This window comes from Anarhichas minor, unplaced genomic scaffold (genome assembly GCF_050575085.1).
Source record: "Anarhichas minor isolate MPS153535 unplaced genomic scaffold, ASM5057508v1 ptg000027l, whole genome shotgun sequence".
Taxonomy (NCBI): domain Eukaryota; kingdom Metazoa; phylum Chordata; class Actinopteri; order Perciformes; family Anarhichadidae; genus Anarhichas; species Anarhichas minor.
In genome coordinates, this window is record NW_027466473.1 from 14,382,514 (window position 1) to 14,408,324 (window position 25,811).

The window sequence follows — 25,811 nt, forward strand, 5'->3', positions numbered from 1 at the left end:
AACACACACACACACACACACAACCTAAAATATTCAGGATGTACCACTCGTGTATTTGTCCTAGTTGCATCTAAAAGGATATGGCCATGCTCGGATTCCTTTAACACTTCTCATGTGTTGTTAGTTCTGAAGACTATGGCACCACTTTTGGGTCGGTTGACTGAAGACTACATGTAGAGGTTTTTCTGTTAGGACAAAAAGTACACCGCCAGTGCTATTTGTAGGCAGACTTTATGCTGCTGGTGCTTGACTGTGAACTTAGGCAGAGCTACAGAATACTTAAATAGTCCTTTGCCGTGCATTGCCCCTTCATCATGGGAGAGTTAGTTCAATTGGACTTAAAGGTGCAGTGTGTGGGATTTGGCGGCATCTAGCGGTGAGGTTGTAGATTGCAAACAACTGAAACTTCTTCCGTGTGCCAAGCTTGTAGGAGAACCGTGGTGGGCAATGCGAAAGCGTCAAAATGCGAATGGCTCTATATAGCCGTTGATTGGTTTGTCCGTTCTAGGCTACTGTAGAAACATGGCGGCCCGCTCCTTGAAGAGGACACACACCGTATGTTGATATAAACGGCTTATTCTGAGGTAACAAAAACACAACATTTCTTAATTTCAGGTAATTATACACTAAAGAAAACATACTTATTAGTATTATATTCCATTTCTGCTAATATATTCCCCTATAAATACTGCACCGTGTTCCTTTAAAATACACTTTTTAAAACTTGATTCTAAGATATGCTCTTTACGGTTATTCTGATAAACTGTTTTATAATAAAATGATAACGTGGATATTTAAATAGTCATGAATAGAATATGCACACATGCCTACTGATACCATTTCTAAATCAAATTAGACATGGCCTTTTAATTCTTCTTTTTACTGTTACCACGCATTCTGTAACAAAACGATATTGCATGCATTCTACTTGCTCTTTTCAGTTTCTATAGCCTTAAAATATAGAATTTTCTAGTTCTGAATCACAGCCAGTTTTTTGAAACCAGAACACTCAGCCACCTGGTCTTTGGGTGTCCTCCAATGCTGCTATAACCCAGCAGTGGTAATAGAAACCCATAAAAGGCCTGTACGTGATGACAGAGTAATAACATTAGATTTAAACTGTGGCAGACCAGGCGGCCTTCTCCAGCCTTAATGACTAATACAAATGCATGTCTAGGAGGCAATAGACTGAGGTCAATAATCATTGTTTATTACCTTAATTATATGAAAATGGCAAATGTTAATAAAATTGATCATTTTGCTTCTGAGTGCAGTTGAGAGAATAACCCCAATAGAATTGTAAAGTCCCCTGCTTTGGTTTAGGACAAATGAACATGATAAATTCCCAAGATCGCATTCAACAAATTCAGATATTGATTGTATGCTGTGTGTAATTTCATAGTGTGCTGTATGATGGTGAACATGGGAGAGAGGCACACAGAGAGAGAGAGAGAGAGAGAGCGAGAGAGAGAGAGACCAGCTACACAGAGGCAAATAAAAGAGTGGGATTCATTTCAATAGAATTAATATCAGAGTCACACTGACAGGAACATGCACGTGTAACACACACACACACACACACACACACACACAAATTCAAAGACATTTCCAGAGCCGAGCAGTTGCCTGCAGTGTTGAGGAGTGGCGTGACTAGGATGGGACCTCCTACAAACGGCTTGGAATGTTAATAGGCTCACAAATGGGTCAGGGAGAGCTAAATGAGCGCTCACTAGGCCTGGCTAATTATGAAGTAACCGAGCCTCCACCAATCAGGTTTGAAGGCCAGAAAAGCCGCTGAACTGACTGGTTGAAGGCAGGTTGGCTGCTAATTAGCTAGTACTAGCACAGCAGTTTCATGCAAGTGGGTCAGTGTAAGAGGAAAGCTTATATGGATGGATGGCATCTCAAGCACTTTCAGTATTAAGGAAGGAGACAGGTAATCTGATACGCGCTCTTTGTCTCTTTTAACAAAAGAAACTTAATATTCATCACCTAAAGCACATAAATCCTGGTTTCATTTCTTTATTATTAAACAAATTGAGTTTCTTATAATAGCAAAGTACTTTTAAGTCTGATTACGTCAAATTAAAACCTAATGTTTGAGAGTATTAATTGATATTTTCAATATCATGTTTTCAGAAAGGTCAAAGTCACGTTTCCATATCTTCAACCATGTTGACTGGTAGCACCCATCCCTCGAACACTGTTTATATCCTCATGGTCCCGGGTCTCCAACTTTCAGACTGCAGAGGCTCCAGCATTGTGACTGAATTTATTCGTCAAATTCAATTGAGTAATTACAGATGGCACATTAATGATCCCCGTGGGACCTCTTATTAATTCCCTTTAAAAATTGCCCATTAATTATTTTGGTGGACTGAAAAATTCTTTGTCCGACAAGCAACAAGACAGAACATGTAACAGTAAAAATGTGATCTTTGTAGGTTATTTAATCCACCTAAATAGACCAGAAAAAGAATTTCAGTTAAATATGTACATATCTCCTCAAATAGTAGTTTCATTCCTCACAGTCGTGTCTTGTGCTTATGCTGCCATCTTCTGGTAAAGACTGACCTATATTATGAAAATAATAGGCTGCACACACCACAGTATTGTAGTGCATACCATTTGCAGCACTGCTTAATCAAGCAGATAATGAGCAGTAAGATTTGAGGCTGTCCGAGTGCGTGTGTGCGTGTGTGTGTGTGTGTGTGTCAAAACTTGTCAGAGACGGGGATTTCAGTATAAATATGTATGCCTAGCAAACAGATCAATGGCCATTAAAAAGGTCAAGGGCAGATGATGATGGATGCTGGCTGTATATATTGATATATTTTGATCGCAATAATGAATTACAAATGCACACAGGCTTACACACACACACACAGACGGCAGATCAAATGATAGGGATTAATTCATTGATCATGCTTAATCTGTCATAATTAATTCCATAGGAACAACTGATGAGAGCAAGCCTCCATTAAACAGATAAATTATTCAACGTGAGGAGGTGGTGGACCCAAGATAAATGAGCGTGGCAGACTGGTGCCAGCAGTCACAGGCTGAGGCTAATTACAGTCTTTTCCTGGAAACTAGCACAGGTTAATTTACAGTAACGGTTATATGAAAATATCATAACTGTAATTGGAGGCTCCGGTTAACATAACAGTTCACGGAAGCACTTGGGCTTCATTACAGTTGACAGTTGACTTACAGTTAACATAAAGTTATGGAACATAAAGTGAAAGCATATCATGAATGTCACATTTGTTGACCTATATTCCTCAATACAGTCGTTTATAGCCAAGAGGGAGAGCTGGTCCCAGCTGGAATCAAATATTTTACATAGTCCCAATAGGTTTTTCCTTTGTGATCATTAATCTTGATACTTAGAGAATCAAGCCCCGGAAACTGTATTATCATACAAAACGATCATTAACTTATACAAGAGGCTAGCTTTGGCAAAGATATTTAATGGCTCATGAGCATCACAATGCACCTCGGGCCAGATTTAGAAAACTGTGGATTCAAGAGTAAAAAGGTATGTGTATGCATAAAGTAAAAAATATGCATAGGCAGTCTTTGTGCCACATTCATGTAGCCCTGCATATGCATTGTTCTGTATTACACAACTCATAAGGAAATTCTAAGCGCTGTACTTTGTTCTGTTCTCGGTCTGGAAGCTGTAACATCCTGTAGGGCTGCCGGATCAGTCTGTTAAACAAAGCCAGTACAAACTAGTATGCATGTGAGGAGTCATCAGAACTATTAAAGGTAATACAACACTCGCTGCAATCCATCACATTCAGATCAGAACTAAACAATATTAGTACGCAGTGTAAGCCTTACATGTTCTAGCATATATTTAAACTACATCAATATCAGTCTCTGTGTGGAACGTGGCTTGCACTTTTTCCTCTGTGCACGTTTTGTTTGACCCCTGTAGTAAGTGCTGCAGCAAAGACAAATTGCATCAGTAAATAGTATCCATCCAGAGGTATTTTATTTATTTTCCAGCTGTATACAGGCACAGGGGAAGCATTGGCATTCTGAAGTTAAAACCCTTTCCTGCTTTTCATGAGGTGATCTCACCATGTCATAATGGTATAAGGCATGTCACGAATAAGACATGATCTCTTTGCACTCCTAAATATTAGGAAATATTTTTCAAACCTTTTCTGGGAATCTTTTTTTTTTTTTTTTATATTTGTAAAATTACTTATTTTGACAGGTGCTTATATACAATTTAAACCAGCTTTGGTGATTGAGCCTCTTCTACACACCTGTATGTTTCTACGTAAGTCTACAAAAAGATAAAAGCTCATTCTGAAAAACACCGGCAGGGATCTACTGATGTTGCGCATATACAGCACAGTAAAAGCACTGATATAAACAAACTGATGACAGCATCACAACCCTAACTACTGGAATTCAACATTAAAGTCACTGAAATATAATCATCACTAGTTTTTAACTCTACTTAAGTTCAGTTCCAGTCAGAGAAAAGCCTCTGAGAATGAATTTCAACCCATATTGTGATCTAATGAGCGAGATATTATTAACCTTCCATATGAAATCACAAACACCGTCAACCTTTGAGCCCCGGTCAACCGACTGCGTTAGAAGAACGTTTCTCTGCACAGTGGACATGTGGACTTGTTGCTGGATGTGAACCACTTGTACTGTAGAAAGATGAGAAAGAAATGGATCAGTGTAAACAACGACGACAACAAAACGATGTCAGAAAGCAAAGTATGTTCATGTTAAACTATATGTCGTCGTGCATTATATTGTATATGGCATTTGAGAGACAGAAAAGCGTATGACACAGCCGGTAGTGGGGCTGTGGATTTATGAATTATGCCTTTAATTAGCTCTCGATATAAAGATAAATTCCTGAAGAAACATCATTGTGCCACAACACTTATATACAGACGCACTACAGTTTGTTACCAGTGCTAAGGGTCTCTCTCTGTTATGATGATCAATCAAATACAAAAACATCTGCAGAGAAGGCCCTGAAGATCTTCCACCATATGATCTAATATATATCTATATACATATATACACGTATATCTCACCAAACACGCTGAGTGGAACTTCTTTTTGCAGGTGCGGCATCCCTTCTTGGGTAGGGAGTAGTTGGAGCCGTGGATAACAGAGAAGCAGATCATACAATCCTCTATTCCCTCGAAACGCTTATCCACGTTGTTCTTCCACAGAGCCAGGCCCTCCATTATGCTGCCATTCTGAACAAACAAACCCACAGTTACATTTTCTCACTCGTTTCATCCTCTCTTCCTTAGCCGAGCCCTAAAAAGAAAGAATCTTTAAAGCCTCCTTATTCGGGTTGGCTGGTGAAACCCAGTAATGAATGGCCCCCAGGGATAAAGTATTAAAGACGGCAGTATTGCTGAGTTCCGAAAACTACCGGTTCTATTATCATAACTTTTTGCTGTGATTTATTATCACGCAGAAACATCTCCTCTGCTCTCTGTGTCTGGATATCTCGAAGATAACAACTATGCTTGTAACTATAAGTGCAATAAAACCTTTAAGGAGTATTATGAACAGTGGTAGTATCAAACAGTAACAGCTGTAAAACCCCAATGACATCAATCCTTATTCCTAGAACGGTTTTGGCTCAAGAGAACTTCACTGGTAGGAATATAATCTAGCTTCAGGTTGAACAACAGACACTACTTACAACATATATTGTGTGTTTGTGTTTCTACCTGATGTGTGAGGTAAGTGCTCAGCTGCAGCATCCAGTTCCTCCACTGCTGCACAGCAACTCCCACGCGCCTCCCACTCTCTACAGTGATGGAGCCTAGAGGGTAGTTCTGTGGTAGCTGAATCACCAACTCAATGAAGATCTCGTCCACAGAATATGTAGCGATCACCTCCCGCGCTGCTGAGCGGGCCTTCACCTGCGGGCATTAAGATAAATACATACACCGTTTGCCTTTTGCCGTTGGGGGAGTTCAGTCTTACAGGAAGTAACCTGAACTAGTAAACGTTGCAGATACACTCGGAGCAATGTCTTCGTTAAACTTACAGTCATGCTGTCAAACAACTGGGTGCTCGAGTGGACGGAGGAGATTTCCTGGGCTGAGAGAACAGGGCTGACGTATTTAATGGTGAACTTCTCCACAGCGGCGCTCACTCTCTTCTCCTGGCTGTTCCACCAAAGCCGCACCATTGCAGGCAGATCCTGCACTGTGCTATAGTATACACTGCAAGCCAGGTGAGGGAGCTCCCACTCAACGCTCTCGCTGTCTGCGGGCAAGAAAATGCAGAGGTGAAAAGCTTGTTCACATTTCCCAGCTATGTACGGACGTTTTGCATGCGCGTGTGTTCTAATTTACTGTGAACAGCCAGAGACTGGCTCTCTGTAAAGAAGGTTTTGGTCTCCTTTGTGTCTGGCCCCTGGCCGGGATAGATGGGGTTCTCCGGCATCAGTTTGAAGAGGTGAAGGAGGAGCTTGTTAAGGCAGCCGCTTCTCCTAAGATACTGGGCATAATGGGCTCGCAGCTAGAAATACAATCAGAGGAGGAGTCAATACTGTGACAACATTTCAAAGCACACAGTCGTATAAATATGTATATAATCTCATACACTCCAAAAAAAAAAGGAAGCATCATGACTCACATGGGAGGGTGAGGATTTGAAAAAGGTGAGGAGCAGCTTCCAGGCCAGTAAGTATCCCAGGATGCAGGAGTACTCCACACCGAGAGGCTGGACCACTGCGAACTCTCCTACTTGAACCCCTGCCAGGATACTATCGCACAGTTCCTCACAGGTCGACAAGATGGCCATCAGAGACGCGGGAGGAGAACTTAACACAGAAATGAAACGGAACTGTAAGAACAATTTGAAAATATAACTTCCTTTAAATATATATATATATATATATATATATATATATATATATATATATATAAATAAACACACAGTAACACACAGAAACACACAGTATTATGATTTCCTCAGTTTACTTACAGACATGGCTCATCACCATCATCATCAGACTTGTTGTTGTCTCCTTCTCCGTCACACTCGGGCAGCTGAGGCATGACCCTGAATTGACAATCAGCAACCATGTTCAGTTTTCTTTTATATCTTGTGGTAAGCATGAGGGATCATTCTAGGCTTGTGCAGATTGGCGATTGTATGATATATCAACGATTGAAGGGATTGTCGATTGTTTTTTTCCAGTCTTATTTTATGACGCTGACATCTTTAAAAAAAATTTAGAAAAATGTGATTGTGTTATAGTTGTTCTATAAATGTAATTTATGGTGCTGTAGGATTGCTGCTAGACCGCCCTGTTAATACAGGTGAATGCGTTTTGTTTTTGTGGAAATGATAAAATACATTTTTACTTTTCTTTTTTAGACTGAGAACTGAAACCATAACAGAGACTAAGTACTAAGTCACTTTTTAGCAGAAATGCTTTTCTCTGTTAATTCAAGAGAAATGTACCCACATTCGCGCACTGATACACACTCTTATAATAAAATCCTTACTTTTCTAACAAGTGGTGGACCGTGATCTGCAGAGGCCTGGCCTTGAACAGCAGCAGAGGACAGAAAGTGTTGAGGAGCGTCTGGAGGGGCTCTGGCAGGTTTGTCTTCTGGTCCGCTATGAACCGTGGTGGAAGGGAGTTCTGTGTCAGCTGCTCCACACGCACATATGTCAGAGCCATGCCGACTGACTGCAGCACCGCCAATGGGAAAACAGGGTCATCCGGTTCAGTGAAGGCATCTGCATTCAGACAAGAAGCAATACGAGTTGTGAATTCAGGACTGTTACATAAAGCGGTTACATACATTTTAAAAGATTAGAGATAGACATGGATAAATGGTCATTATTTACTAGTGATATGCTAAATGAAAAGCAAGTATTTGGTACATTTTGGTGCTTGACTTCCCCCCGAGTAGGCTTGCTTCTCAGAGATTCTGTCATAAGTTAAACTAAATCCACACACACACACACCTGTGATGTTGACCGGTAAAGGAAAGAGCAGGTTGAAGATTCCTTCCACGAAGAACTCCGTCCACTCACGGGTCAGCTCGGACGGCAGTTTCTCCAGCACATCGGGAGAAGACGATGTGAAGAACTGGTTCAGCTTCACTATCGCTGCAGCGTTCTCACACACAAACAACTGCACCCAAGGGTTCCATAAGCTGCTCACATTCTCGCTGGCCGTCTGAAATTGGAAGGCAAGCAAATGAAGTCGAGGATCGAGAAGGACAGCAGATGCGTGCCGTGAATAAGAAACAAAACAGAAAGATATTCCTTTATTTAGGGTCAGCAGAGTAGCATGGTGAGCACTCCAACAACTCAAATAACTAAGGTGAAGAGTTCAACCCCCGAGAGCTCAACTCTGTAGCCGCTCAATGGCCTCTGACCTCAAAGTCCCCCAAAACCACACAATAAGCACGATCAATGTCTCACCTCCAACCACGCCAACATGGAGCAGAGCAAGAAATCCCACTGGCTGCCCCCGAGAACTCTGGGACAATTAGTCACCAGCCAGGACAGAAAGCGCATCATCTCCGCAGCAAGGTTCAACTGTTCTGCAGTTGCTTTAGACAGATCACTGAAACACCAAGATGTGACAGATGTAGATGGATCAGTAAGAAAGCATCGGAACTTTGAACAGTGTTTCAAGAGATTAAATAAACATTAAAAGAATGTTTAAAATGTCTGTGTGACCACATTACCTGCTAAAGAGGAACCAATCCTCCTTGCTGCTCCTCCACTCCATCACGGTGGCCAGGATAGCCTGCAGAACCTCCTCCTCTACGTGAGTGTTGGCTTTTAGACAGCACAGCAGCACCGCAAGACACCCGTACACATCTGTGACACACACACACACCAACATCATTCGTTTGGTTCAAGTCCAAAATGTGCATGTATACACTTGTGTGTGTGTGTTTTTATGTGTGTAATCTCACTGTCATTTTCTTGCCAGTTGATTATTCCAGCAGTTGCCAGAGCCACAAGAGTCTCTTGGTCCTCTGTGGTCATGGTGGGGCAGAGCACCTGGAGCGTGCTCAGTTTGCTCTGAGACACCGGGAACAAACTGACCAAACGGACCATTTTCAGTATGCAACAGTGGTGAGAGGGGCCATGTAAAAAGATTTGAGTGTGAAATAAAAAAAATAAAAAAACGACATTAATAAATAAATGGTTAAACCTGTCTGCACTGCCGTAAAGCCTCCTCACGGTTGCACTGTGTGTGGCTGCCAAGTTATTGGTGTGGATATAGTTCTCCAGAGTCAGAGACCAGAGACCTCCATCCTCCACCGACCTACAGGGTAACAACACACATATATTCACTGGATACCGTTTCTTCAGAAGCTATGTAATGTATTACATTTCTTCAAAAAATCTTTTGAAGAGGCTCCATGAAATGCAAAACGGATTACATGTGTTGATCTTGTGTGTAGGGCACCTTGAGTAGAGTGTCCCCAGCAGATCTTTCATTGGAACCTGGCTCTGGAGTCCTCCTAAGAGCCCCGAGTCAGTCAGCAGGCTGTGATAGGCAGGGATGTCCTCGACCTCCTTACACCACTGCAGTGCATACAACAGCTCTGAAACTGCCAAAGAAAAGCACGCACATACAAACATATTAAACAGCATCATAGATTGACTTGGACAGATTCAAAACTGAAAAAACCACCAAAGTTACAGAGACATTTAGTTAATTTCCTGTGAGTGTTTGTGTACCTGTGTACTTAAGGTTTGGCAAGCGTGAAGCACAGTCTGCCTCCTCTTTGTCACAAGGTGTGAACGCGACAGTCTGGGCCACCCTCCCCAACAGGGCACAGGCACAGAGGTGGGCTGGTGGCCTGGCCGACACCCTAAACTTCCAGATTTCCATGGAGGGGTTTTCACAAACGCCTCGGTGACGGCCGGACAGTAGAGGGGTTTTGATCCACTGCAGACGACGGGGAAAAAGGGGGAAGAACGCATGCATGAATGAATGAATGTCAAAGAGTTCCACGTGGAGAATCTAATAAAAGCAGAATCCTTCCACGGCAAAGTCTGCATAACAAATGTATAGTGGTGTCAGAATTAGAAATAGAATTTCCTTATGTCAGGAGGATGGATTGGCTGGCTCACCTGAGGTGGTAAGGCCCGTCGTATTCTTGTCCATTCTGTCTGGCTGGGCGTCAGTTGTGTAAAGAACTGGACGAGGAGGGAGGACTCTTCATCGCAGACTGAGAGGATTGTCTCCACTAGGCTCTGTACAGCCACTATTAGAACCTGCAAACTAAACACAGAAGAGGAAGCTTGAACCACGGCAACGCCTTGGGACAGATTCTTAAGATATGTTTGCATAGATACAGACACGACGTACAGGCCCAAATGTAAGGGAAGGGATTACTGACAAACCCACAGAGGGTGTTTTGTTACCTTTTAATATCCAGAGAAATGGTGAGTAGTTGCTTTGTCACCCAAAGGGCTGCGCTGTGCAGGAAACCACCTTCCTTGACCTCATATTCAGAGTGTTGAACCAATGACTGGACCCCAGCCACACACACTTTCCTCAGCTTACCTAAAAGGGAGTCTTTGGAAAAAATAAATAAATAAATAAATAAAAACTTTGTTAGTCAGCTTCCCTGAAAAGAATATGCGTTTGTGCGCTGTGCCAGTACCTACCAGACAGGTGTGTGTGTGTTTGATCTTGGGCGGTGAGCTGGAAGACGGTGAGCAAGAGTTCCTCAGCAGAGAGAAGCAGAAGACAGTCTTGCACAGAAGAGAAGAACGTGGAGGCCACGTCGCAGATGAAGCAGATGAGTGGCTCCATGTCGCCTGCATCCGACAGACTCTTGGTCTCGGAGAGAGTGGCGTGGAGCCTCTCTAAGATCTTCTCCAAGTACACCTCCCCTATCACAGGCCCTGCACAAGTAAATACAGAGAACAAAAGATGATTGTCTGGTGAAAAATAGTAAAAATCCATAACTGATGAGCATCAAGAGTCCAGCGAAAAAGTACTTTTCCACTGAAAAAAAACTAAAAACTTGCAAGTGCATGTGTGATGATGTGTGTGTGTGTGTGTGTGTTCACCATTGTTGTGGTGCTGAGAGAGGACCAAGCTGATAAGTGTCCAACTGTGGTTGCTGGTAGAAGAGGTAGAACTGGGAGAGCTGCCTCCCACCTTGCACAGCTCCTCAGTCAATCCCAGGAGTTGCTCGCCAAGAACTGAACCTTTCAGCCAATCGTGACAGCTCGTGAGCGTCTCAGGATCTGAACACGCCTGACAGGACAGACAGTGACACAGGTGTTTAGAACTACCTACATGTACACGTGATGTATAGGTAGATAACACACTTTGATCTGTGAAGGGAAGAAACATACCCTCTGAATAATTTGCAGGATGATTCCCCACTGCAAATCCATCTAGAAACCAGAGGGAAGAGCACTGATGTCAGCAAAGAAACAGCAGCATTATCAGGTCAGACCTTCTGGCATCTGCATCTTAGGTTACCGTGCTGATATGGTTGAGGATGCGGGTGGTCTCCTGCTGGCTGCAGCAGTAGAGTGAGCTGAAGACCATCTCCACCAAGTGCTCGGTGTCTGTGCGGCCCTCCTCGGCCAGCCACACCACCGCCCGCTCCAGCAGGAACTGCATCGCTGGATTCTTCATGGTCACCTCATCCCTCAGCTCGCCGTCTGCTAGTTTGTCTTCCAACTCAACCAATGTCTAATGCAAGAACGGTGTAGGGGGGGGGGGAATTTTATGTGTAATTCTTTCAATTGTACATATTTTTCACAGATTCGGTCATTTAAAAAAAAGACAAGATACATGGCTCAAAACGACTTACACTGAAGACCCTGGGTGTGTGGAAAGACTGCAGGAGAAGGGAGAGGAAAACAAGATGTCTCTCCGAGTTTTTCTCATTCACATGCGCCAGGCACAGCTGGGCCAGCTGACACACTACGTCCTCGAAATGCTGGGTCTGTAGGGACCCAAATGCCGTCTCATTCACCGGCTCCGACTCTGTCTGAGCCGGCTTCTCAACGCCGTCACCCTCAACTCCACTTTTCTCATTGTTCTCTGGCTGAGAGAAACAGATCTTGACAGATTTCGTCTTCCGGGCGTGCTTGCTTTTCACCCTCTCAGGGTAGCGCATTACCTGGAGACACAAGAGAAAGCGAGAGCGGATTTATTTAGGCATTGTGTTTTCGGTTTCACTTCGGCCACTTTTAAAAAGACACGAATGGCTCCGACAGCCATGTTGAGCAGCTGTATCCTTGTATGTCTGAACCGGAGATTCCCCAAACCAAACTCACCTGCAGCAAGGTGGCTACTCCTTCCAAAGCCTGGGGATCTGCATCCTCGTTGTCGGCATAACGCATAAACAGAAGACCCAGCGCCTCCCAGAAGTCTGCCAGAAGCACTTGAAAGACATCCCTGCTGTCATTAGCTTCGTCTTCACGATGTAGGCCGGCCTTTTTCTCCCAGGAAACAAGCATTTCAGTGACCAAAAAGAAGAGGGGACCATTTTGATGGGAGGGGTTTCCAAGAGCCTTTTCTAGAAGTGGCAGGAGCTACAGAAAGACAACAAAACAATGTGAGACCGGACCTAAGTAGATCTGACATGTACGGGGAAATATGTCTAACTCTGTGATCCCACCTGCTGTGAAATAAGCATGGTTCGTATTTTCTTCTGTTCCTCCTCTTCTTCTGTGTTGTGCAGTATGCAGTACCGCAAGCACTCAACAACGGACGCCACTATAACGGCACTTTCCGATGGACTTGTCGCAGCACGCTCACTTGACAGCCTGAGACAAACGCAGGGACACTTGATGATGAGTGCGATACAGGAGTAATGATTTGTAACTTACAACGAGAGCAAGTGGATTCTTTTTATCACAAGATATCTGAAGATATGACAAATATATTCAAAATCACATCCGACTGAATTTAAATCACTGCTCAGTGCAACGAATCAGGAAAAGGTGTTTTAATCTGTAAAGTAAGATTTCAAATTACAATGTCCTTTGATTATAGTTACAAATTTGCATAGAATCTGATTTGGCCAACAGGATTTTCTGAAGTGATCACACAAAATGAGCTGATTTTCACAATATTGTTTCCTTAATATTTGATAAATAATAGCAATATTGAATAATCATCCGGTCCAAGCGCATAATATAGTGCCTTGAAAAAGTATCCCCCCCCCCCCCCCCCTTGTTTTTTCTTATCATTGTGTTGCATTATAACCAGGCATTTGAATGGATTGCATGGAATGTGCCCCAAAAAAATGGAGACGTAAAATAAAAAAAAAGATTTTCAAACCTAAAAAGTGGTGACTATGTGTTCATAGTCCCTAAATAGGATCTGGTGCCACCAATTGCCTTTGAAAGTCACACAATTTGTGCAGTGTGTGCAATCTCAGTGTCATATGATCCGTCACATGACCTCAGTCTCTTTACACCCGTTCTGAAAGGCTGGAGTCTACACCTCTAAGCAACATGAAGACCAAGGAGCTCTCTAGACAGGTCAGGGACGAGGTTCTGGAGAAGAAGACAGGATTGGGTAATAAAGAAACTACTGCTTACAGGTGGATTGTATTTAACTAATCATGTGACTTCTGAAGGTAATTGAAGGGTGAATACATGGGCACGCACAATAGAACTCCACTTATAATTCCAGGTTATAATGCAACAACGTAGGAAAAACACCAGGAGGGCAAATACTTTACATTGTACCAACACACACAAAAACTAATTACCCTTGTATGAGTGAAGAGAAGAAGGTGGTGTGGAAGTCCACGGTCGGATCGGTGACCTGCTGGGGCAGTTTGCTGAGGAGGGGCATTAGATTAGGGTGGAGTGCTTTAGCCATGCCTTTGCCCCCCTCTTTCAGTAGAGCCCAAAGTTTAGGTAAGAAGCCCTTCTTGGCGTTCACATGTGTCCAGCAATCCTGTAGCAGGAGCAGGAAAAGCAGAGATCAGATACAACACTTTCAGAACACCTGACAATACAATGGCAGTAGCATGACTGCACACGCGAGGTCATTCCTTTGAACGCGACCTTACCGGGATCGTAGAGACGACGTGGAGAACAGCCTCCCACACTGGAGGCAGCACTACGGGATCCGTGTCGTCAATGCTGAGGAGAATAGCGGGGCAGAGTCGGGCTGCTTCAGCCTGGACCAGTCCTGGAGTAAACTCACACAGAGCACAGAGCATCTCGAAAAATGCCCCTCGCACCTGTGGAGAAACATAGTAGTAGTATTTAATAATTCAAAACACATTATTGCATGTATTTTAGGTGGCATTTGGCAGGACAAACTGATGGAATTTAACATTTTAACTGAAACATCTACAGCCAGATGTTACTGCCTCTACGCCATTTAAAATCCCTTTAAATGCATCCAGAGAGACCAGCTCACAAAGATTCAGGTAGCATGAGGTATTTTTGGGGATATCACATATTATCCCTTACAATCTTTGCAAAACTACAACTGTTCATCAAAATGAAAACATATACCAAGTGTTTAGGAGTCCCACTCAATGCCAGTACCTGTGGTGTCTTGTGTTTGCTGTACTTCCAGAACTTCCCGGAGTTAAGAAGATGTGCCAGTCTTTCCTCCAGGGCCGTCCTGTCGCTCTGGAGCAGCAGGGAGAGCAGCCTCTTCACCCCCAACAGAGAACTGGTCAGCATGCGCACATATTTGCCTTCTCTCTCCTCCTCCGTCACACTTCTGGAGGACAAGGGGAACCAGTTTCCTCAGCAAAAGGATCTGACCGAATGTAACATTGTTGTGCCTACAGAGTTAGTATAACGGACACAGAGACTTGAACTTACTGTGGATCACTCAGTGTGTCTGCCGTTTCCTTCAACAAAATATCTTGAAGCACCTGCAATTATAAGAACAATTTACTGTTTTCAGTTCAGTAGATAACAAGCTCCCTTGTCCGCACTAAGGCCACCACTACTACTCACACTGAGGATATCGTCCTTGCAGAAGCCGAGAGCCTCCGGCTGTTTGGTGGGAGAGAAAGCAGCATGGAAGGCCTGGCATGCGGCGGAAGCTGCCGGTGTGTAAGTGTCACACTGGGACAGAATCCAGTGGCCCATCAAGCTCTTCAGAAAGGGGGCCAAGCTGCGACGCACTTTCAGCACCAGCTGCTCAAAGGCCTGCTGGGTGGCCTCCCTGATCCGGCGATCGTGGTCCTGATGAGACGATATTGATGGAGACAAAAGTTACAAAAGTCGATGTAGACAAGCGTCAAACACTTGAGCACATGAAGTCGTGTGGTGAATGACCAGCTCACCACGGATATCTTGCAGTAAATCCTTGGCCAGTATGGCAGGACCCCTTTCACCTCTTCAGCGTCCCGCTCCTGACACATGGACCCAAAGTCCTGCACCGCCTGAGAGGAGAATCCAACATCAAGACCAACACCGGGACCAAAAGACACCCCGGGGAGGCTTCAACAACACCCAATGGGAGATTGTTTTTCTTGATATTGCAAGCGGTTGGTTGTAGCTACCTGTGTTATATTACACGTGTGTGTTATCTGTGATTGGAAGGCCATATCGTTTAAACTTACCTTCAGTCTGGTAACAACATCCCTCTTCGAGAGTTTCCTGAGCACCAGGCGGAAATCTGCGTCCACCAGGTTGTCTATCTCCTCCGCGCCGTGGATAGCGGGGACATAACTCAGCTCCGAGGTGACCGACGTGTCGAAGCCCACGAACCCCGGGATGACACCACCCTCCCGGGTCAGCACCGCAGCAGCTCGGCCGCTGCTGGACGGCTAGTAGCGGGAGAGAAACGTTAGCCAGGCAGACACGTTGTGGTTATGAAACAGTTGGGACACTGCGCCGTTAGCTACGTTAACGTACAGACATCAGTACTTACCCGAACATTTCCTTTAGTTCGCTGTTTATTCTTGCCCCCCATGGATTCGCATTAATCTTAAAAGTAATCAGTTTGTATCCTTTTAAATGACTCGGAGTGGAGCCACTGCTCGGGATAAGTATGACGGAACTGAGGACTTCCTCTCTCTTCTTCTTCATTTGGGGTTTTTACGGCAGCCGGCATCCGTTCTGTTGCATTACTGCCTCCTTCTGGACATAGACCATTACTGCGCCATCTGCATACTAGGTCCTTTTTTATTCAACCAGTGTCTCTCAAGAAGTTAATAAACAGCCACATTATACTTCTGTACTAAAATATTCCTTACTGATATTTCTGTTAGTCCAATTTTCCTCATTTCAGTTACCATCACTTCTCCTCCATGACATTATTACATGCTGCACTGTCTCCGTCTGGTGTCACTGCTGGCATAACCCTGTTGAATGCTTCCCCAAGTTATTTTTAGGCTGTGTGAATCTGTTGACTAATACCTGTTTGTGTTTTATCTTGTAGCTCAGCTGATTTTGGATTGATGGATATGGGAGAAGGAAGGTCGTGGACCCATGAGAGACAATATAGGCCTAGCAACTTTGAAAAAATGAATCATACTAGACAAACTGGGGAATAATACTAAATACTAACCCTAAACACATCATCCTGATTATGTAATAGATATCATCATCATATGTGGTCACACTGCAGTGATGCTGCATGTCGTGAGTGCTGCAGGGCGAGGAGGACCTGTGGTAAAATTGCAAATGCAGTGTTTTAACACGATTAACTTGCCTATTTTTGCTAAGTGATATCAACTTCACTCAGGAATGCTATTTATTTAATTGTCATTTTAGATTTGTTTCCAGTGAGATATTAATTACTTTATAGTGACTTTGCTGTTGCAAACATTACTGTTGCTGCTCTAGAAGCAATATTTAGTTATATCTAAATGATTCAAACCTGTTCTGAATTATTTGTTTTTTTAAATTCTACGTATTGATAAGAGTAGCTCCCAGCAGTAATACATTCCTAAAGATATATTCCTACCTGCAGAACGGAGGATTCTGTTGTTGCTTGTAAACTGCATCCTCAGCACTAGATGCCACTAAATCTCACACACTGTTCCTTTCAGCAAAGGAACTTGAGATGTCAACAAGGCAGGTAACTCGAGCTGTACACTTACTAATCCTCAAATATTAGCACTTTTTACTTAAAAAAACAAACACGGAATTGATTAAACTAAATACATACGTTGTTGCTCACTATGAATACTGTCAATCAATTGATTTACTGACTATGTGGCACTAGAGGAAAGTAGGAGTCTATAGAAACATTGGGATGTTACCTCTTTTGACCTTACACAGTACATTTAATATGACACATTGTATTGGCAAGGGGGCATTTTGTGAGGGTGGTCAGCTGAAAGGTTTAGGTTTCCAAAATCACAAGGAATCATATTGTGGAACCCGCGAAAGGTTAGTAGTCAACATCTTGTGCTGCTCTGGAAATGTTCGATTTTAGACTTGGATGATCTTCTAGCACAACAAACATAAACATTAAAATGATATGAGAACAAACTCAGCACATAAAACTAACAACTCGTGCACTTGGATTGAAAAATATTTTAATATACTCTTTTTGCATCAATCAAAAACATTTGCTGAGATTTGTAATATAACTCTGTAACCATAGATTTAGTTAACATGTTAACTATTATTTAAACACCGCTACTTTAGTCTAAACATGAATTGTGCACTTTTTACAATTATAGCTTCTGTTGTGAAGGTCGGCTGTGTCTAAAGCTGGAATAGAATTCAAAATAAGAAGTTCACAAATTGGCAGTTCGCAGACCCCCTGTTGAAGACCTCTGCCATAGGTAATACATCATGGAACAGTGCATTCAAGTGTGATTGTGGTGATTATATTTTCTTCTCACGAACCGTCCACAGGGAGGAAGTATAGCTACTTTACGTCTGACTCCAATCTTTCAATCCTCCAACGTTTTAGTTGAGGACATTTGGGATTTCCACTGAGTGTGTCTGTTGCGCACACTAGGGGAAGACGATATCTGTAAATAGCAGCTGTGTATCTTATTTATATATTTATTTATATACCTATCCCGCCATCACAACTCACCAGGAAACTATCCATGCTGCTGCTGACCGTGTCCTAGAGTCAGTAATGATCCCGTCATGTTCCCCGTCTGAACTAGAGGGAGGGATCAGCTCCGCAGTGCTTCATGTCACTCAGACCCGTACAAAGCAGCTTTCAAATTACAAGTGTTACAAGCAAAAAACCTCAGATTTCAATTTTGATACCATATATTTAAATATGTTTACATGAACATGGGTTGTAATCAAAATAATGTCTCAAATGAGTCAGTTTGCAGTTAAAAGCAGACCATCAGTACAAATTAAAACGTATGCACACAATTTGTAAAAATGGCACCATCAACCTCTCCCAGAGCCGTACAGCTTAATTAATATATGACTGTTTTGTATTTTATCTTTTTAATAAACTTATACATATAAATGTAACTGTTAATGCAGGTTTTAAAGTAATCAGATCAGTGCTTTGCAGCATGTGTTGTAAACACATTCTGATTTCCTGCCTTAACATGATTTCACTATCTTGTAAATGAATAGTCGGTGTGATTTACAAATGTTTATTGAGCTGTTTACACCCAATTCAAGGTGTCTTCAAGGTGAAATTATTGGTATTTTCATCACTTAATTAACAGTAAATTAGTCTTGTAAACTGACAAATTACCAAACCATTTTGTTTATGCTTCATTGTTCTTGCTGCTGCCTTAACCACATGATCTATAGAGGTGACTTGTTTGATTGCAATCATTATTGTCAAGTGTAGTTAAAACTTGCATAAAAAAAAAAAATCGATTTGAGTAACTTGTTAAAAATGGTGAATTTCTACCCCTGTGTTTCACATCATAGATCACAATCTGAATGCATCTCCCATTGTTTACTACAGAATAAAATATTTGACCAGGCTACAGAATTACATTCATCATCACTGACACCAGTTGAAACAGTATTCAGAAATGATCGAGGAGTAGTGAGCCCAAACTCTTTCTCCTGTTAAATCACAGTCGGTATCACGGTTCCTGATTGAAAAAGATGAGCGACTTGTTAGAGCAACCATCCAAATCACAGTATACGGTGATCTACCGTACTACCATCCACATCTTACAGAACAGGGAACATCACCCTGACAAAAAGTATAAACAATATTTATTATTAGTATATATATATCTTGTTCTGTTGAGTGTTTCATTGGGACTTAATATAATATAATGAATAATAAATACTTCTATATGCATTTCATTCATTTCACCAGCTACCTGTTTTCATAAAAGCCCAGTTGTGTAGCACCACATGTGAAACTAATGATGCCCTGCTTAGGCTTATCATCCTCCAAAGCATTATGTCATCTCACAACACCACATCGTCTGAGCTGTAACACCACCTTCAGAAGAAATCCTTAAGTTCCTCAGAGATAACATACACTCTTTCCATTCCCTGTTGCGGGACACCCTGGAAGGCCCTCCCACAGCCCGGTCCCAACTCAACCGAGCTGGATGTCGGCTCCTGGGGGAAGCACCGTGGTGTAACGAGGGTCCAGTTTGGGAGCAAAGCCTTTAAAGGCCCGGGAGGCTTGAGTCCCAAACACATCTAGCAACTGTCGGTTCATCAGAGCAAATCTAGGAGCGGAAAACGGAAAAGGATCTCTGTAATGTTGTGAAAAATACCGTAACACGGTAAAAACAGTTGGACTATTGACTGTTAAAAAGACAGGATTTGATGACACTGTTCAAGTGAAAAAACTACAGATTTCCAACCTTCTCTCATAGCAAGCGCCGAGGAAATTATTACTTCCAATGGACAACAATCAACGTTAAAGGTGGAGAATTGTCCCTTTACAATGACAGTTTTGACAGCACCCACACCAGGTTTCGTACCTGCCCTTCGTTAAACGATGCAGGAACTTCCAGTACGAAGGCCGGAGGTTCTGCACTTCCATCACAGCCTGTGTAACAGTAACGAGTCATACATTATATCCTTAACTCAGCATATTTTTGTGAGTAGGTATGCATGTTTGTATACGTGCTACTTACAGCCTGGAAACAGATGGCAGTGGAGATGGCATACAGGACTGTGTCTGCATGAGGAAAGTAAGGGAAGCGTCCCGCCTCAATGCCTTTGAAGTACATGGTCTAAAGACAGAGATTAGTACATGTGCTGTTAATGAACACAGACGCACGTCAGATAAGCAGACACGTTTAGTAGCGCGTTACTAACATGCAAGTCCATCTTCTGTTATAGTTGTTCTGGCAACAAGCTAACTTAGGAACTACTACAATGTCTATAGCATTTCTATGGCTCTGTATGCATGCAAGCATACTTGTACACACCAGCGACTGTGTCTGGATGTGGATGAAAATTAGGTATTCATCAGTGAACCCCGATATTAATATTTAACAAAATAATGCACGTTAATGTGTTATTTGAAAGGTGTCTCCTACTTTTTAATGATATTCAGTAAATATGGTTTTGCTATCCTTGAGATTATTAAAGTCGGTGTGTAGATCTTTCCGACAAAGTCATTTTCTGTTTTTACTGTTGGAAGTGTTTCTGAGATGTTCTTTTTACCTCCACCAGCTTAGAGAAGAGATACATGGATATTGACGTGCTTTTGTAGAAGAACATGGACATACCAGCCAGGAAGCCTTTAAGGAGAGAAAGAGACAATCGACAAACAGATTACAGGCATGAACGTTACTACAGGGCTAGCCAAAGTCTGGAAACAAATGTGACATGCTTTACATCATATAACCATGTGACAAAGGCCTGCGCTATATGCTTGAACAAATAGTAATTCCACTATAGTTTGGCGTAGCCAGCCAGCGGGGGGGGGAATTTGTGAACACTTGTGGCCTGCAAAAGCCTTCATTTTGTGGTCTCTGGTATATTCTAATGCCAATATTCCATCATAAACACTGATCTTAATTATTGCATATTTCTCGATAGTTAACCTGTAGTGAATTATTGTAAAGGATTAGGCTTCTAGTGCGTTTTAGCCCACCGTCTTTAAACAGCTATTCATCTTTAAAACAATGCATATTCCTGATTGATCAGAACTTCTGTAATTATTAAATCTTACTTATTATTTTATAATTATTCATCGACACCTTCACTGTAAGGTTTATCAAGACATGCCACATTGATGGTTAATGTAATGTTCTACGAGAAAGTTAAATGCAGTCTTATTCAACAGAAATAAACAATGTTATATTAAGAGGGGGACATGTTTTTATGCCATAGATTATCTTATTTATTGGTTTTAAATTCAATTGTCGAAGTTGCTGCCGCCGCTGTTTCACAATGTAGACCGTCAATGCATCTCTGAATATATTTTATCATTGATTAATTTGTTAATATCTGTCAAACACTGAAGACAAGTCTCTGGTCTCTACTCGGCAGGACACAACCTCTCAGCTGAACGCACACACACATTCAAATTCATATAGAGCATGTGGGGGCGGGACTGAGACAGACAGACAGACAGAGAGAGAGAGACAGACAGACAGAGAGAGAGAGACAGACAGAGAGACAGACAGAGAGAGAGAGACAGACAGAGAGACAGACAGAGAGACAGCACTTTTAGCTACATTATGCTCGCATCGTTTTAAAGCAGAAGCAAGCGGTCCTAAAATGTACACGCTCAGCAAATCGCAATTTGTTAACCCTTGCCCCCCCTGAGCGAGTTGTACTAAGGTTAGAGCAGCTGACACATGACCCGACATCAGCTGAGATAATCCGGAGAATTGCTCTACATGAACTTTGTTTGACACAGTTTACACAATACCGTCTCACCAGCAATCAGTGCATGGAGTTCATTGTCAATGTTGCGCAGCCAGCGCAGCAAGCAGCTTGCTCCCTGAGCGAAAGAGAAACATAGTTAAAAAGAAATTCACAAGATAACACAAGAGATACTGAGATGGGAAAAATATGGGAAATAGTTAACATAATACCAAAAAGACGCAATTTTAGAAATAACAGCATGTACCTTATAGATACTGACGAACGATCCTAGAAAGGCGCCGAGCTGGAAGTTCTCCTTGTTGTAGAAGAGGGCCGGGAGCCGGGAGGGTTTGGTGAACACGTGCCTGAACGCTGAAGGCACTTTGAGACAACACTGAATCAGGTAGCCAATACTGAACATCCGGACAAATCCCTGGACAATGAGAGAAAAGAAAGAAATATTTAATAAAAGAAGAAAGAAATGTGAGTGTTAATATCCATCATAACAAAAGTGTCTTACTTTCACACAGTAGGAAATGCAGTTGTCTTGGTAATGTTTACAACATCTGTGTCTTGGACCCTTTTTGCATCTGAAAAAAATTAAATAAAAAGGTCAATATTAGGCACTCCGTACAGATCTTTGTGTCAGTGTAAAGGAGTGCATCCTCTCACATTGATTGTAGCAGTTCCCTGATGCGGGCTACCAGAGTTCTGCTCCTGGGTGGCCTTTCTCCTGAGGCCTGGGGATCCTCCGTCCTCTCAAGGGGCCTCGAGCTGATCTGTTCTGCCCCGACGGAGTGAGTTGGAATCTCTTCTTTCCCGATGATGAACCTGTGACAGCAAAAGCACACCACCTACGTAAGCTTTACCAAAAACACCACCAGTCGATCTAAAGCGAGGCATCGGTGGGAGAAGGGACGACTTACTTTAACGCAGAGAATGCAAAGCCTTTGAGACCGTCTTTACTCCTGCAGCATAAAACACAACATTTAACTCAAAACGTTCACTCAAATACATTTTTCATTTTTGACCAACGTTGCAGATTTTACTGGAGGAATCTGTCCGCTGTGCTGCTCTGACCTGAAGAAGTACATGTAGAGCGACGCTGTTATGCAGAACAAGAGCACCTAATGGAAGACAGAAAAAAAGGGCATCAGGTGAAAAATAAGCATCTGGCCACATCTGTAATGAAAGTCATAAGATATAATGATTTAATCGTCATGGGACACAAACTATTATCAAGTTTATTTATGCACATATGACAACTTTTGCTGAGTTACTTCATATTCTTTAGTGACACATGAGATTGGCATTATGTGAAAGAAAACAGAAAACACACCATCAGGGTGTAACGCCCTTAGCAGCAGAACTTTTATATTATTTGGGCCCCCGAGCCCTGTTATTTAGCTCCCTCCCTTCACTCCCTTCACACCCACACCTCCCTGTCATCTCACCTCGCCGTGTCTGAAGGGTCTGACGATGCCTCGTGTCACTGCCATGCGGAACAAAGTCTCAGTGGCCTGACAAGAGGACACGGTCACAAATACATTGTGTAAAAAAAAAAGAAGCTTATACATCTCTTTAAGTATATCAAATAATGCTTAAATGAACAAAGTAGCTCTTACAAGATTTGTCATGTATATTGTCAGCATCCCTCTCCTGACAAGCGAAAGAAAGATACAGATATATTATCAATAAACACAGAACCTGATGCTTCAGATGCTTCCAACAACTTAATTAGGTCCCAAAAAATAAGTGCCACGTGTGTGTAGTGCTGTTACTTGGCGAATGTGTCCCTAATTCTGAACATGGAAAGACTTTCAGAGAGAAGGAGAACCGAGAAAAATCAAGTGAGAATAAACGAAGAACTGGAATGTCACCTGCTCTTGCGCTCCAGGAGGATGGCAATATAGGAGGCAGGCAGTGCCGAGCCAAACCCCGCAGACCAGGAGTGGAACCCTCCCAACAGTTTCCTGAAGTTAATAAAGTGTCATTTATGAAGTGTCATTTATTGTTTTTCAACTGGAAAGTGGACTCGAGCACAGTCAGCACAGACTTTCTTTAAAGACGCAATGTTTGGGTAGACATTTTGAAACACGTGCAGCACATTTGAGCTTAAAGAATATGCACCAGGTGTTGAGGCGAGTAACAATGAACATGCATTTATAAGACTTGTATTTGTTTTGATCAACTGCAATGCCTGACGTTCCTCTCTGGAGATCAACAAAGGCTTATCTTATCTCATCTTTCCAAGAAAAAAAATGCAATAGGGCACATTCAAGCAACTCAGCAGACCCTGAGATAATAATTCATTAACATCCAAACACTGATAATATAGCATCTGAAACTCTTGCGTGTAGATTTGAACTGAGCCGGGGTCATTAACAGTGTGTGTATTGTATGTGTTGAAAGTAACGTTACTAACCTGAGAAGGCAAAAGAAAACAATGTAGAGGCCTCCATTGGCAGTGAGGAAGGAGGTAGACCACAAGATCTCCGGGAGAAGCCTTTTAAGATAGTAATCCTTCTTCCTTCTCCTCAGAACTGCTGCTATCTGCAATAACGCCACATGGTTGCCAAATCATTTCGTGACAGTTGAGAAAACTTAAGGAATGTTGTGCAATTGTATTAAACTCTCCAGCTGGAGCTATAATAATAATAATAATAATAATAATAATAATAATAATAATAATAATAATAATAATAATAATAATAATAATAATAATAATAATAATAATAATAATAATAATAATAATAATAATAATAATAATAATAATAATAATAATAATAATAATTGGCTGTGCGGTATTAAGGAATGCTTCCAGTGCGTCAAAAACTGGTTGAACTGATCAGATCCCGTTTACGGTTGACTAACGTTTACGTATCATTAGCCACTCACTCGTGATTGTGTCATGCAGTTTGTATTCATAGGGCAAGGGTAAAGTACCGCATGCAATGTTGTATTACCTGCACGAGCAATACATTCAAATGTTGTCCCCTAATGAAAACTAGCGACGTGTCAGCTAATCTTTACGACGTTACCTCAGAAGTAACGATAGTTAGCCTAACTTGGTTAGCTAGTTAGCTAACTTTAGCTTCAGAGTCTCACCTAAAACTGTCACAAGTTCAAATATCGCAGGTCAAACGGCCACATTTACCAGGTAGAGAGGCGCGTATATTTTGAAGGAGACCTCCAGAGCACCCCTGGCGACGTCCACAGCAGACTGCACACACGACGGGTCCCAGGTATGACCGATCTCGTAGCAGCTGTGTGGTATTTTGCTGAGGGCGGCCATGTCTGTACCACTACTGACCGTGCTGGCGCTGCACAACGACCAACAGCAGACGCGCGTTCACTGGGACGGGAGCGCAGGCACGTAAACGAGCCGTGCACGTGCACGGCGCTGTCGGGACTATATTCTACTGATCTACGAATAGTTTCACATCCTATGGCTGCATTATGAATCAATGGTTTATTGAACATTAGTGAAGTAAAACCCTTCAGATGTTCTTGATTCTTTATTATATTTATTTATTAAAAACATTACTATTACATACATTTACTTAATCACCTAATCTTCAATATCATATAATAAATTATGAATGAATGGAAAAAGGCCATACCGTTTATTACCACTAATTCTTAAATACATTCAATTGATAAACATTCACATAGAAATTAGATTAATCCTTCAAAATCTTTTCTGAGTTCTCAAAATGTAAGATTATAAAACATGCAGGTCCATTCAAAACCAGAATCAGTAGTATGAAGGTGGTGGGTAGTGTGAAAATGTGTAAGACCTTTGCTCTTTGCTGCAAATCTACAAAGAGGTTCAATGCCCCACCTGCTCACTGTGGTAGCGCTGCAGATTAATACGTAAATCTATCTAAATCTTCAACTAAATCTGGAATCAGATTAGGCTTAATCTGACACAAGATGTTAACCATCGCTGAAAAGAAAAAGAAGTGTAGGTCCTGTTCGAAGGAAGGCAATGTAGCCTAAACACTAGCATGATTTTGCCAGTGTTTGGTGGTTGGCAGTGGAGATACGACACACTAAAATGTGAATACTTTGTCTCTCTTGTTAGACTGTAACATAATGTAACAGCA

At 42.2% G+C, this 25,811-nt stretch overlaps 2 protein-coding genes across 2 annotated transcripts; both read right to left on the reverse strand.

Moving 5' to 3' along the window:
• Nucleotides 1-3,981: 3,981 nt before the first annotated feature.
• ltn1 (listerin E3 ubiquitin protein ligase 1) lies at nucleotides 3,982-16,049 on the reverse strand. The gene is made up of 32 exons (XM_076101886.1): nucleotides 15,893-16,049; nucleotides 15,582-15,788; nucleotides 15,303-15,401; nucleotides 14,971-15,201; nucleotides 14,833-14,885; nucleotides 14,548-14,728; nucleotides 14,061-14,234; nucleotides 13,755-13,945; nucleotides 12,654-12,801; nucleotides 12,310-12,567; nucleotides 11,841-12,152; nucleotides 11,504-11,719; nucleotides 11,374-11,415; nucleotides 11,083-11,272; nucleotides 10,675-10,914; nucleotides 10,429-10,582; nucleotides 10,135-10,285; nucleotides 9,739-9,949; nucleotides 9,464-9,608; nucleotides 9,206-9,319; nucleotides 8,964-9,091; nucleotides 8,730-8,865; nucleotides 8,461-8,605; nucleotides 7,999-8,212; nucleotides 7,530-7,767; nucleotides 7,003-7,080; nucleotides 6,652-6,838; nucleotides 6,369-6,534; nucleotides 6,059-6,279; nucleotides 5,736-5,930; nucleotides 5,082-5,249; nucleotides 3,982-4,682 (listed from the first exon to the last, which is right to left on the reverse strand). Exons 1-32 carry the CDS (start codon nucleotides 15,932-15,934, stop codon nucleotides 4,620-4,622), a joined length of 5,298 nt encoding a protein of 1,765 aa, XP_075958001.1. The 5' UTR covers nucleotides 15,935-16,049; the 3' UTR covers nucleotides 3,982-4,619.
• Nucleotides 16,050-18,534: 2,485 nt separating this feature from the next.
• Nucleotides 18,535-25,033, reverse strand: tmem135 (transmembrane protein 135). The gene is made up of 15 exons (XM_076101768.1): nucleotides 24,860-25,033; nucleotides 24,128-24,255; nucleotides 23,583-23,675; nucleotides 23,328-23,361; nucleotides 23,157-23,222; nucleotides 22,783-22,829; nucleotides 22,629-22,670; nucleotides 22,375-22,533; nucleotides 22,223-22,292; nucleotides 21,968-22,135; nucleotides 21,775-21,838; nucleotides 20,551-20,627; nucleotides 20,016-20,114; nucleotides 19,860-19,927; nucleotides 18,535-19,601 (listed from the first exon to the last, which is right to left on the reverse strand). Exons 1-15 carry the CDS (start codon nucleotides 24,995-24,997, stop codon nucleotides 19,466-19,468), a joined length of 1,389 nt encoding a protein of 462 aa, XP_075957883.1. The 5' UTR covers nucleotides 24,998-25,033; the 3' UTR covers nucleotides 18,535-19,465.
• Nucleotides 25,034-25,811: the final 778 nt, after the last annotated feature.